This window comes from Rhinatrema bivittatum, chromosome 3 (genome assembly GCF_901001135.1).
Source record: "Rhinatrema bivittatum chromosome 3, aRhiBiv1.1, whole genome shotgun sequence".
In the NCBI taxonomy this organism is placed as follows: Eukaryota; Metazoa; Chordata; class Amphibia; order Gymnophiona; family Rhinatrematidae; genus Rhinatrema; species Rhinatrema bivittatum.
In genome coordinates, this window is record NC_042617.1 from 54,013,183 (window position 1) to 54,027,055 (window position 13,873).

General features: G+C 45.5%; 1 protein-coding gene across 2 annotated transcripts in view; it reads right to left on the reverse strand.

Moving 5' to 3' along the window:
* Positions 1-1,772: 1,772 nt before the first annotated feature.
* Positions 1,773-13,873, reverse strand: part of DTL (denticleless E3 ubiquitin protein ligase homolog) — a 60,067-nt gene continuing 47,966 nt past the window's right edge. For both annotated transcript variants that reach the window (XM_029593251.1, XM_029593252.1), the window contains exons 14-15: positions 6,050-6,861; positions 1,773-2,480 (exon numbers count right to left, since the gene is read on the reverse strand). In XM_029593251.1, the coding sequence (XP_029449111.1) occupies positions 2,415-2,480; positions 6,050-6,861 (878 nt within the window). In that variant the 3' untranslated portion in view covers positions 1,773-2,414. The remainder of the gene's footprint in view (positions 2,481-6,049; positions 6,862-13,873) is intronic.

Here is a 13,873-nt window from a genome sequence, read left to right on the forward strand (position 1 = left end):
TAGAAATATCCAAATTGACCCCCTCTCACGAGCCCAGAAGACATAACGCAGGTGTAAAGGATATATCACCACCATATATTTTGACCTCTGCTTCAACCTCTCCCCCAAAAGTGTGTACCCTGGGGCATGACCACCACAAATTAATGTGTTCCTTCTATTTCACAACCCCACTAGCATCATGTAGTCGAGTTGTGTGAAAATGTTTTAAAAAATATCAGATATCTGTATGTGCGGTGAAGAGACACTAATTTCCACTCGCTTCACACACAGGAGACTGAATGCACCACCTGCCAGATAACATCCCAGGCCTCTTCCAGGGAGACCTGGAGTTCCTCATTCCATGCATCAATGAGGGGACTGCATCCTACGTGTCAGCATATCAGAATCCGTAGCGAGTCTGTATAACTGTGAAATGTTTTCACTTGGGACAGTAGAATCACTAAGAAACCTCTCCACTAGGAGTAGGTGACCAACACTCCCTAATGCTGCCCTAACCTGTAAATATAAGGAGTGAGTGTCTACATCCAACCAACATTTATCCCTTAAGCCTTGGAAAGAAAATATAGAATCCCTGTTCCAAAGCTGCCACAATCCCATAGCCAGGAAGAAAGTGCACTAAGAAATTTTTGGATTCTTGGCTAGTGGTGAAATAGGAGACAGCAGCTCCACAGGGGTCCCCAAGTGTTAACCACCCACAGATTGTACAGGCCAGAATGGGACTATGGCCTACAGTGATGGAACATCCAGGCATGCTCAGCAATAGGGGAAGATCTACCCCTCATTGCGCCTATGCCCTTTCCAGCTGAAGCAGGCAGGTGTGAATATCTGCCCCAATCTTTCACACAAGTAATACAGGCAGCCCCGTGGTAGCTATGCCCATCTGAGAGCCCATAGCCCATCCTTCTTAGAGGCATATAATGTTAGACCTAGTCAAGGCAACCTGCCCCGCCATATAAAGCTACTTATCTGGCTATTTAAGGACATAAAAACAGATTGAGGTGTTTAAACAGATAATTCAGGGCAACACATTCATCTTAAGTGGGTTTATATGAACCCCCCCCCCCCCCTAGGAATTGGGGAGATCCACTCTAACATCTTTCTGGATCTGCAATAGCACAGGTTCAAATGTCAGGTGGTAAAAGTCTTGAACGTTAAGGGACACCAAAACCCAAATACACAAACCTGTAGTGTATAGCTGATGTACACATTAGGTTACCCTAAAAAAAGATACCATCTTTGCTTTAATTGCTAAAATTACACTGCCAGGCACAACCAATCAGGGATTATCACTTTTGAACTCTGATGGCTACAAATAAGTCTAGTTTCCAAGACAACCAACCAATGCCCATTAGCCTGACCCTGAAAAAGCCCGCTCCTCGCTCCAGCTTCAGGAATGAATAACTGAAGGCAGAACCTCAACCTGGCCTTGTTAAACGCAAACGTTTGGCTCTCCTCCCTGCTATTAATGTGTGGACTTTGTTTCACTGCACACTGCTTTGAAGAGATGTTTTTGCTGATAAGGCAATATAGAAACAATTGCAATAAACTTCAAGACTTTCCCCGTGATCAGGAGAAGAGAGGCCAAAGCATGAATGGAGTCGTGGGGCAGTGATGGCAGCATCCTGGAACAATTTACTTCCAGCTCACTGCAGCAAAGCTCTAATACCTGAGAGGAAAACAACTCTTCAAACCCCAAGATCCTTAGCACCGCACCAGAAAAATGTCTGTCCTTACAATATATATATATATTAAAAAAGCCAGACAACAGTTGCGTACTTTAAAATGCTCTGTATTTACAGGACATTCAATCTGATATACAACTCTTTCAGTAACCAATTAAAAAAAAAACTTTTCTGCTGGAATGTGCTGTACAAACAAGGTATAAAACGGTCATCGAGAGTAACAGGTTGCATAGCACTGATTGCTTCACAAGTTTACAGCTATCTTCCATCATCATTTGCATTTTTATTTACAAAGGGAATAACATTTATACAAAGCCACAGGGAATTCTGGAAGTGGAACACGAAACAAGGTGGTACAAAGCAACTGCTTTTACAGCCTACATTTGGATGCATTGCCATTCGCCTATACAAGACAGATTTAATGAGCTGAAGATAAGCTTTTCCAAGAAAAAAAAAAAAGTTCAATAAAAACAAACATTCTTGGCTTCTGATTTTCCAGTAATTACAGTAAGATGGCCTATACCCACCCCCTCCCCATGAATAAAGTTTCACATTGTAACTTGCTATATCACTTCTACAATCTCCACCCAGGAAATTAAAAGCACAGGAATTAAACTTTATTAGCGGAGAAACGACGGCTAAAGAACTAATCTCCATTTTCTGCTGGACCCAACATCACATAAAAGTTAGTGTGGCGATCAAGTCCGGTTCAGTTGAGCAGCACGATGTGGATCACTCTGTGGCTCTTCGGCGGAAGTACGTACAGATTTTTCTCATGGAGCCTGGTGTGGTTGGAACCTAAGGGGAAAAAAAAAAACCAAACAACCCAAGAGATTCACTTAGACATGTGCCATGCAAATCCATGATTATATTGCACTTCTTTTTTTGGATACTGCTGAACAAGAGAGAAACCCACAGCATTCAAGTCAACCAGGTACATGGACAATTTTGATTTCTATCTGCCTTTCATCCAAAAACGGGATCCAATAGTGGAAAAGTTCCAGGTGCCCGACTGCTTACAATTTTAGCATGGAAAAGTTCCTGCAGGGGCTGCTGCTGGAGGGATGAACTCTGCTGGGCCCAGCCCAACCCCACGGCAGGGGAAGGAGATACCACTGCAGCCAATGTGGTCCCGGCTGGGCCACCAGAAGAAGAAACGGCGGTTGGTTAGGAGAAGGAAGCAGAGGGAGAGAATGGGAGTGAGAAGGAAGGAAAAGCTAAAAATCAAAACAAAGCCTCTCCCTTAAAAACAAACCCGTTCCATGGAGTCTATTTTCAGAGATCTGTGTTCATGCACAAATAGAAATGTACTGAAATGTACTAAAAATTTGGTGTGGACAGGACAAACAAAAGTTATTAGATGGGGGGCAGGAAGACACACACCCCTGGTGGATCTCACCTGCTGGCTTCCATTTGGAATGTAAGATAAAGGGAAATTTAAAAAGGAAAAAAATATATACATTTGTCTTGGCACCTAATTTTCCCCCAATATCCTTTCACCCAGGATAGAATCCTACAAAGTTTCCTGCACACTAGCTGAGGTGGTTTCTAAAACAGACAGCAGTGAGACCATTGAGAACAGGGCTTCTCCTTGAGCAGAAGGTTAAAGGTCTCATTCCTTCCTGTTGCACACTGGGAATCAGGTTCAGAACAGGTAACGCAGAGTCCGACATTTCCACTGAACGCGGGGTCCCTACAACTACATAACAAACATGCAGGCCATCTTGTCACATGTGGTGGGTAAACACAAGCAGCTCTCCCCAAACAGAGCAGGAAGAATGCTTAAAAGAGGGTTAGAATGAAAAAAAAAATAAAGGTCTTCCACAACATGGCTTCACAAATCTGGTGCTATAGTCACATATACTTGTGTGTGTGTGTGTGGGGGGGGGGGGGGGGGGGTGTCCAATTTTGATAGCTTCCTCTTCCTTGTATTGCAAAGTGAGCAGGTACTTCAACTGCACTATCTGGATAAATTCTCCACGAAAAGCAGCGAGCATAAAATGCACAAGGCTAAAAGCACCCATGAACTTTACAGCTGCTATTTGCACAGGCAGCCAAGGGGACGGAGGGTGCAAGTGCTTTGGAAAATACCCACGCATGCTGCGTTCCTCCCCTAAACTACACACATACCTGGGAGCGCCTCTTTCTAAACACAGCTGCAAGCAGGCATGCTGGGGGAGCCCACCTGGTATTCATAGCTGGACCAAGTGAGGCCCCATTTACCCAGCTAAATGGCTTTGAAAAATTGCCCTTTGAAAAGGAAAGTGTCAGTAATCCATGCCTTCTGTTTACTCTTCTCATGGATTCTGATATATAGTTTTTGCCAAAGAGTAGTGAGAGTTAACATTTAAAAAGAGTACTGAAAGGTGGCCTCTCACGACACCCTAGAAGTGATTTGACATGGCTGGAGGCAGTGTACTGGATCTGCTGGGTACTTCCTAGTGATCCAGACAGGCCACTGTCGGAGGCAGGACACTGGGCTTGATGGAGCTCTGGTCTGACTCAGCAGGCACTTCTTATATCCTTAGAACTGGACTTTCCCCAGGTCAACAGCAGCTGGTCTGACTCTTACGCTGCACGAGAAGCTGAACTTTACCACTATGGAAGATTGCTGTACACCAAATGTTTTACAGGTTTTATTTTTTGTTTGAAGTTGGTAGACTGTTGGGCTCTAATATAGCAGCAGGTGTACTGAAATAGGATCACAATGGACAGTGTAACTGTAGAAGATCTCTGCATTGTTTTGACAATGGAGTGGTTTCGTGAATTACAAAAATAAATTATAAAATGAACTTTGCTTCTTCTGTTTTGTGACTACAGCGAGTTGACGAGCACTAGCTGGATGATAAAGTGCAGAGTGTTAGTAGGCCTGGGGAACACAGACTCCTAGCAGGTTGAGCTCATTTTCACCGAGCCAACATAAGAATGAACTTTGGAGATCACGTGTCTCTTGTCAAATGAGAAATAATTATACTGGCCCAACCGTCAAAGAATCTACAGATTCAGGACTATATATTTGCCAGGCACCTAATCACTCAGATTCCAAAAGCTGGTTGGACTGGGGCTTCACCAAAATTTCATCCCACCTTGGGGCTGGGTAGGGAGGACGTGTCTGCAGCTGATGGTACTTTTGCTGGCTGCAGGCTGCACGTGGAAGCTCTATGAACATCCGTGTGCCGGCTGCCCATTTACAGATTTTCCAAGGGACTTTTCTTTCTGCTCGGACCATGACCTAACTGGCTACTTCGGTATTCATGGCTTCCCTCCCCTGAGAACTACATCACCCATAGTCTTCTGGCGATGCTGACATCATTTCCTATCTCCCTTTCATTTTCCCTCTTTGCAGCATCCTCAGCTTCCTTGGCAGGCCAACTGCACATTGTCATTGGTCTGCTCCCAACTGGGTGAAATCCTTATTCTATTATAGATTACAACTCCCAAGAGCCTCTTCCTTTATGATCTTTAAGGCACAACAGCTTACACCCTCCAGCTCACTAGATTGCCTCCAATGGCCTTCCTATGGTTCTGCCATAGGAAATCCACAATGGATACTGTATACTTTTGATTCAAGATCCAGGTTTATTGGCATAATTTGGTTATTCTAATAACCAGACTCCTTGCTCTGTTGGAGGACTGGAGTTCATCATCCTTGCTTGCCTCCTAAAAATTACTTCCCAACACCTATTGCCCAGCCTTATATAGATTATTAAAGTATTTCTCTGTAGCTCCTCAAACTGTGAATTACTGCCCTGAAAGGGTAGTGGGTGCATGGAATTCAAGAAAGCACGTGAAGGGGGGGGGGGGGGGGGGAAATCAGAGATGAGAGAGGATGTGATCTCACAAGTAGGAAAGGAAAGTGACAGACCAGAAGTGCCCTGCAGCTACTGACAATCATACACAGGGACTTGCCATACACTGTACTCCTGTCCCTCCAAAAACTTCTCTTCCTATGCAGCTTTCTCCCCTGTTTTGCTTGTTTCCCTCCACAACATTCAGCCTTCTCACTCTCCTTCCCCATTCCCCACAGCCCCACTACTGCACAACATGGCCGCCTTCCTCTTGCGAGCCTCGACGGGGTCCAAAGACACAACCGTCAGTTGAATCGGGCCAGGACAAGGCAAACTGTGGATGTCCACCGCACATCCCAGACACTTGGATTTTCAAAACCCTTGCCTACAATTTTACACTAGGTTTAGCATTCTCATCAAGGTAACATTAAACTGCAAAGCGCAAGGTTGAGGAAAAACGCCATACATGCATCCAGAATTGCACGAGGCAATAATGAAGTTAAGAGTCAGGAGAGAAAAAAAAAAAATAAAATTAAAAAAAGTTTGGCCCCCTCTCTGGACAATGTAATGGTTACTTACAGGTGGGGGCGATGGTGCTGCATTCCTGGGCTGATGCTTTGTCGTGTTGGGGCTCCTGGAGGGTGGCGGGCTGGCACATATGCTTTTTGGGCTGCAAGACTTGTCAGTTCTTAATTTTTCTCCCATGGCAGCCAGCCAGTTTCTTTTCTCAGGGGAACTGTTTTCTTTGTCCACCAGATCTGTCCTTGTTTCAGGGTGAAGTCTGAAAGGCGGGGAGGGAGATCCCAGAGCCCCCACTGAAGGAATACCCCCAGGAGGGGCAGCCTTCTTCCAACCGCATCCTGCAAGTTCACATCCTTGACTTGCGTCAGCAAGGCTGAGGCAGTCCTCTTGCTGGTTCTTTTCCCCGTCTCCATCTGAAAAGCACAGATCCAACCTGCTTTTCTTAGCCCCGGGCATAAGCTTCGTGGTGCGGCTGCAGCTTTTCACACACTTGTGCTCCGGCTTCTCTTCCCGGCTGGTCTCCAACCTTCGCTTGGCCTTCTTTTCCAGCGGTGGCACAGCGTGGGGACTGGCGACCGCCTGAGACGTAACAGGCATCAAAGCTTTCCTAGGGGAAGAGGAGCTTGGCGTCCTGGTAACCCAGCTCCTGATGGAACTCTCTGGCTTGGGTGATGAGTGCTCTCCCTCTTTCTGCCGGGCTGGAGTTTGGCTTTTGGGGGCCGGTGCTTCGAGAGAAGACGTCGGTGTACTGGTAGGAAGCGGCAGATCCCCAGTATACTTTGGAGCACAAGCTGCTGCGATAGGTGAAGATGTGGTATGATTACTTTCCACTTTGGGGATTTTAGCCGGAGTACTGTGTTTTCCTGCACCTGTTAAAGAGAAAAAAAACAAACAAGAGTTAAAAAAATGGTAACTAATCTACAGTGTCGCACAAACCAGGGATGGAAAGTTATTTTCTCTATATGATACTTAGAACTTAAGAGGCCTGTGTCAAATGTAGACAAATTAAGAGAGTGACCCATGAAGGCTTTGAAGAGGGAGAAGAAAAAGAAAAAAAAAAAGTTAGCACAGTTTATAAAACTTATGACGGCAGCACTGAAAGGAGGATGAATGAAAAGTCAAGATTTAAGTCTACACAGAGCAGTCCGATATCCTGTAGGACAGTGGTTTACAAAGACATTTTCTGGGGACCCAATGGAAGATGCACGCTTTTCCCCGTTAAGATGAAGAGCAATATTTCCTGGTTATAACCTCTTCATCTCGACAAGAACCACAGGGCTCCTGGTCTCCCGTGATTCTGAAGGGCTGCAAAATCCAGCCCCTCTCAGGGAATTCATCACAAGAGACCATGGGGGCAGCGGCGTCAACAGCGGCGATGGTGGCTGCTCTCATACCTCTCTCCTGCTGCTGCAGGATACCGGAATCGCAGTGAAGCGCCTCGAGCCGCATCCTACTCCCTTCAGCCTCTGGACCTCAAATCTCATTCTTTTAACTGCACAGCACTACGGTGTCCCTCGCAGTTTGAAGTAGGGGAGCAGGGATGGGAGAGCACCCAACGCGAAGTGCTGCACTGCTGTTTGCAGTCCCATGCCGGGATGGGTGGGAGAGTAAGTTGAAGGGATGGGGGGGTAAAAGCCAAGGAGGTGATTGGACGGACAGCAGAGGAAGGGATTGGGAATGAGAGGATGGAGGCAAGAGTGAGTGAGGGCATTGGAGGTGCTGTAGGGTGCGAGTGGATCAGAGCGGCGGGAGCGAGGGAAATCAGAAGAGCAATGGGGAGTGAGGGAATCGGAGGGGCTACGGAGCGTGAGTGAGGGGAAAAAGCAAGATGATTGGAGGGATGTGCTTAGGAAGAGTGAGGAGATTGGAAGGGCTTTGGGGTGTGTGAGGGAATCAGGGGAGTGAGTACGTTATCCTTCCTCCTATCCAGGATTCCCTTTGCCTCCTTGCCCCTCACCTCTCCTGCACTCGCTTTCCCTCCTTCTTTTGCAGCTCTATCCCTCCTTCTCCACTGTCTTTCCTTGAGATCCCCCTTTCTCTCCTCCACAACCCACAGATCCTTTCCCCTTTTCTCTAGCCCCCTCTTCCCTTCCCAGTACCATCACTAGGAACCTTTTCCCACCAAAAAGAGTCAAATTAATTAATGGGACACAGAAGGGTCAGAAAATGACTGTATGTGTAGGGAAAATATGGCTTTAAAATATCTGTGACAAAAAGTATTTTTACCGTGGCTCTAAATATACCAAACAGATCCAAAGGATATAACAATGTGTATGTAAATAAATACACTGTTTTTTTTTTAAGATGCCACATCAGCAAGACTGGCGACGTGTTCAACCATCCACAGTTGAACCGTCCAGTCTGATAATCATCTGCGGCTCTTAATGGCGGTGAAGCCTGTAAAGAAATGTTTGAAAATACCCAACTGGAAATACTTTTATAGTCCGTCTGAAACAGCCACCCAATTTCTAGAGTTGCATACGTCCGGGGTGCAATCGAATGTCATAGTTCCGGACCCATCCTCAGACAGTGAGGGACCAGGCTTTAGTGCCCCCCTGAGCTTCTTTGCAATGAAGACACAGTCAGGACTCCAGATCAGGCTGTGCGGCACTGATGTGACAGGCTGTGCAAAGAGAGTGCCTTCTGGGCTTCTTGGACAACGGTGCCATTGCTTCTATTCAGTGTACATGTAGTTGTGCGCGCAGTGTGCGCCTGGTTGTATGTGCGTCTATATTGGATGTGCACAAGTTGGGAGCATCGGCCATCCAGCCTGCCCAGTGCGTACCACCAGTCGAGAAGGGAAGATGGCGCCCCTGAGGGTCTCCACGTGTCTGGACCCCTGCACCGGAACGGGGCCTAGCCCAGCCAAGGCTGCTCAACACGATCGGTGCTCCCTTTTTACCTCGCCGGAAGAAAAAAAAGAGGAATTGGTATAGCAATCCGAGCTCTGGAGACTGGAGACCTGATCTCGGCACTTACCGATCATGTACCGGAACGGTCTCCAGCTGCAGGGGGAGAGGGTTTTTACCTTCACCGCCGTGCTCGGTTGAGCACCCGCTGCCTTTCAGCCACTCTGGGGGCAAAGTCCACGCCGGGAACCGGCTACCGGACCAAAGCACACCTCTGAAGGATACCGAAATCACCTCAGGAATTCTCGACTGGGGGAGGAACCCTTAGGTATCACCGCAGAAAAGCGGGGCTTGATCATCTTTAAGGTAAAAAAGATTTCTTCTTTGTTGGAATTCTTAACACTAATCTAGTGTGGGATAGTGTCCGCATCTGCTAGGAGACTGAGAGATATTGAGGAGCTGAGGTCACTGCAGGGGTATATCTAGAGTGACATCAGCTTTGAAATCTGACTCAGTCTCCCATCTGCTAGCAGAAGAGCACATAACCCACTGGTCCTGAGTCCATCTGGCTACATGCTAGGAAAATGAAATTTAAGACCTATTTCAATTAATTTGTAACCTATCATTAAAATCATCCGATGTACCTGAAGGTTGTAAGATAGCCAATGTAACCCCTATATTTAAAAAGGGATCCAGGGATGATCCGGGAAGCTATAGACTAGTAAGCCTGACTTCATGTGCCGGGAAAGATCGTGGAAACTGTTAAAGAATAAAATCACAAAATATTTAGACAGACATGTTTAATGGCACACAGCCAGCATGGATTTACCCAAGGGAAGTCTTGCCTCACAAATCTGCTACAGTTTTTTTGAAGTGGTTAATAAACGTGGATCGGTAGATGTAGTGTACTTGGATTTTCAGAAGACATTCAACAAAGTTCCGCATGAGAGGCTTCTAAGAAAACTAACAAACCATGGGACAGGAGGCGATGTCCTTTTGTGGATTGCAAGTTGGTTAAAAGACTGGAAACAGAGAAGGATTAAATGGTCAGTTTTCACAGTGGAAAAAGGTAAACAGTGGAGTGCCTCAGGGATCTGTACTTGCACCGGTGCTTTTTAATACATTTATAAATGATCTGGAAAGGGGTACGAGTGAGATGATCAAATTTGTGGATGACACAAAATTATGCAGAGCAGTTAAATCTCAAGCAGATTGTGATGAATTGCGGGAGGTCCTTGGGAAACTGGAAAATTGGGCATCCAAATAGCAGAAGAAATTTAACGTGGACAAGTGCAAATTGATGTATATAGGGAAAAATAAATCCTTGCTGTAGTTACACAATGTTAGGTTCCATATTAGGAGCTACCACCCAGGAAAAAGATCTAGGTGTCATAGTGGATAATACATTGAAATCGTCAGCTCAGTGTACTGTTGCGATCAAAAAAGCAAACAGAATGGCAAATAAAACGGAAGATGTCAATACCTCTATATTGCTCTATGGTGAGACTGCACCTTGAATTCTGTGTGCAATTCTGGTCAGTGCATCTCAGAAAAAGATATAGTTGCAATGGAGAAAGTACAGAAAGGGGGCAGAAAAAATTATAAAGGGGATGGAACAGCTCCCCTGTGAGGAAAGGCTAAAGAGGTTAGAGCTGTTCAGCTTGGAGAAGAGAAGGCTGAGGGGGAATATGATAGAGGTCTACAAAATCATGAAAGGACTTGAAAGTCGCTCAGGCAACAGAAGGACTAGGGGGCACTCCATGAAGTTAGCAAGTAGCTCATTTAAAACAAATCAAAGAAAATTATTTTTCTCTCAGCGCATAGTTAAGCTCTGGAATTCATTCCCAGAATATGTGGTTACAGCAATTAGTGAAACTGGATTTAAAAAAAGGTTTGGATAAGTTCCTTAAGGAAAAATCCATAAACTATTACAGTAATTAATAAGCAATAGTAGCTTGTGATTTATCTAATGTTTGGGATCTTGCCAGGTACTTGTGACTTGGACTGGCCACTGCTGGAAACAGGATACTGGGCTTGATGGACCCGTGGTCTGACCCAGTATGGCATATCTTATGTTGTAAACATTGAAACATCAGCGAATAGCGAGATTTTACACTCCAGGGATCCGAGCAGACAACCATGAACATCTGTGTGTTTTCTAACTCTCTCAGCGAAGAGCTCCATTGCCAAAGGGAGGACCTGCCCTGCCCAATGGAAAAGAAACTGGAGCATCCACTATTAAACCTTCACACACGCACCAGAGGACCTGCATACATTTTAAGAACCCAGGTAATAAATAAATTGAATGTGGGTTCTAATTTTAACACTTTTAAGCATAAAAGGCCAGTGGACGCTATCAAAAGCCTCCTCAGCATCGACAGTAAAAAGCATGAAGGGAAAACCTTGAGTCTTAACATACCACATTGAATTTAGTACATGCCGAATATTAACCACAGTTCGTCTGCCTGGAATAAAATCCGAACGCTAGGCATGAACAATATCAGGAGCCAGCCCACCCACACCCAAGCTCAGTATGGCTATCAACAATTTTATAGCTAAATTTAAATAGGGAGATGCCTCTATGACCCACAAAGGGTACCATCCTTCCCCTTCCTTAGTAAAACTGTAACCCCCACCATACTCATAGAAAGTGGTAAGTGACTATTTAATGAGATATTCTTGTGCATATTACAACTGGCGGAGTTTCACATCTGCGTGACGTCAGTCACCTGGCTGCCCATTCCGAGAAAGAAGAAAAACTCTGCACCCTTCGCATCTTACCAAACATTTTCCCTGTTTTCAGCGGTTGGGAGAATTTTGCATCTTTGGATTCTCCCCATGTGCAGGCCATTCCCCCTTGTTTTGGGATTGGACAAGCTCCTCGCTTATAAACTGGGTTGTGGAAGCCTGGAGTTTTGTTTGCTGCTGATCTCAGTTGGCTCCATGGCTTACAAAAAAAAAAAAAGAAAGTCAGGGAGAAATCTATTTTGGAGTCCTGATGTACCAGAAGGGGTTTCCCCTTTGTGGAGAGATTTTCGTTGCTTTGTGACCTGACCAGCCTAGAAGGGAAGCCCCTCTCCCTTCCTGGAAGAAGGAGGATTGAGACGGCCTGTCTAACAGACCAGTGGGCTTGCAGTGCTCAGAAGGAGAGTTGTTATTGCCGTTTTTTCCCTACTTTTGAAGGGAGGAATATTTTCGGCCTTCACCCTTCTACCCCATCTTTTCAAAGCACTATTTTTTTCTCCCTTTCCAGTCACTGGGTAAAGGAAAGATTCAAGGTGAGAGATGGATAAGGAGACCATAATACTGGAAGTCATTCTTCTTTTGCTCATGATGCAGATTTTTGCCATCTTTGTGTGGATTTTGTTGTTTAAAATTGCAGTAAAACATTCTTTTGTTGAGCACCTCTCCCGCGACCACATGGCTCCACAGGGACAAAAAAACCAAAAAACAAGACTGAGGGATTCTGCCTAGCAGGCAGGGTGATGACTACAGCTGCACATGCTCAGTAGGGCATGTTGAAAGTTCTAGATTCTTTGAGATCAAAGCTCTGAGCTGGGCTCCATCTGATGATGTCACCCATGTGTGAGGACCACCATCCTGCTTGCCCTTGGAGAATTTCAGACATTCAATGTCTTTTGTATGACGTAAACTGCTGCATCGTCCATTACAGGTTGTGTGTGTCCTACTGTACCCAGCTTTGTGGTCCTCTGAGGAGAGGCAGTTAATTTGAAAAACAAACATGATTTTAGCAGCTATCAGCATGAAGCAGAGCAAATCTCTTACTTCAAAATAAGCAGGACCGCCGAATAAGCTCATAGGTAAATGTAAACTCCAGGTCTCAGAGGTCACCATTCTCAAGGCGGTCCCACTACAAATATTTAAAATGTGCCCTCCCCCCCCAAAAAAAATGGGTAAGTGGAATAGAGTTCAAGAAGAAGCGAGAAAGGACCGCTGGCCATTTATTTATAACCTGCGGGAAGAGTCATCCCTCTGAACAGTTAGGCCTATGGCATTCTTAGTGGTCTCCATAGATTTCATGGAGAGTCACCCAGAATGGCATAGGAACCAGTGTTCCATGTGCTACAGCCCATCTCATGGTAGGACCAGAACAGGCACAAAATGCTAAAAGCTATTTCTAAATTGCCCCTTCTGGACCCCCCCTCTTTACCTTCATTCTTAAAGGCAAAGTGGGCCATTTTTTAAGAGAGGCTACTAAAGCAAACTCTCACATGCACTCAGTTGAGGCACCCTATAAAAAAAAAAAATGTAGTACTGGATATTAGGGTTTCCACATGACTGCAGGTCATTGGTGCCAGCATGGCCACTTATGATTTTGCCCCATTGTATGAACTTATAGCTCCAGTTTTTGTAAGATAAATCAGGACAAGTGCATAGATGCAAAACCAGGACTGGATCAGCCTGCCTCTAAGGATACAAATTTAAAGTAACACTTTTTTTTTTTTTTTAATTGCTTTATAGAGAGGGTTTCAACTGAACCGCAAATCTTCTATTAACCAGGCAACAGAGCTAATCATTCCAGCTTGTGTCCCGTTTATCCACATAACCAAATCTGGTAGTATCCACTCACACCAGGGTTACTCCCTCCCATGCCAGTGCCCAGGGCTGGGCCATTAGGTACCTAACCTGGGCAATCACGCTGGCTCCGTGTTCTTCCAACAGGCCTGAATGTATGCATGCATGAAGTGAGGTAAAACCAGGTCTGCATTAGCTTTCTGTGGCTGGGTAAGAGCCAGCTGGAAATCCTACCCACAGTTGTGTTTATAATGCAGCCCTCTAAGAAGGGGTGGGAGAAGGGTAACAGTGTCAGAACTGCTGAATGCCAAAGGCCTAAGACTCCTTCGTCCCAAGGGCAAAGCCACAGCTTCAAGAGCTTGGTGGCAGTGTCACTTGCCAGGCCTCGTATGCCCACTCAGGAGGGCATGTGGGGAAAGTGGCCTTTATGCATAGAACCACCAGAAAACATTTAGAAAGCAAAGTGACAGGGGAAAAAGTAAGAGAGTTTGCTAAG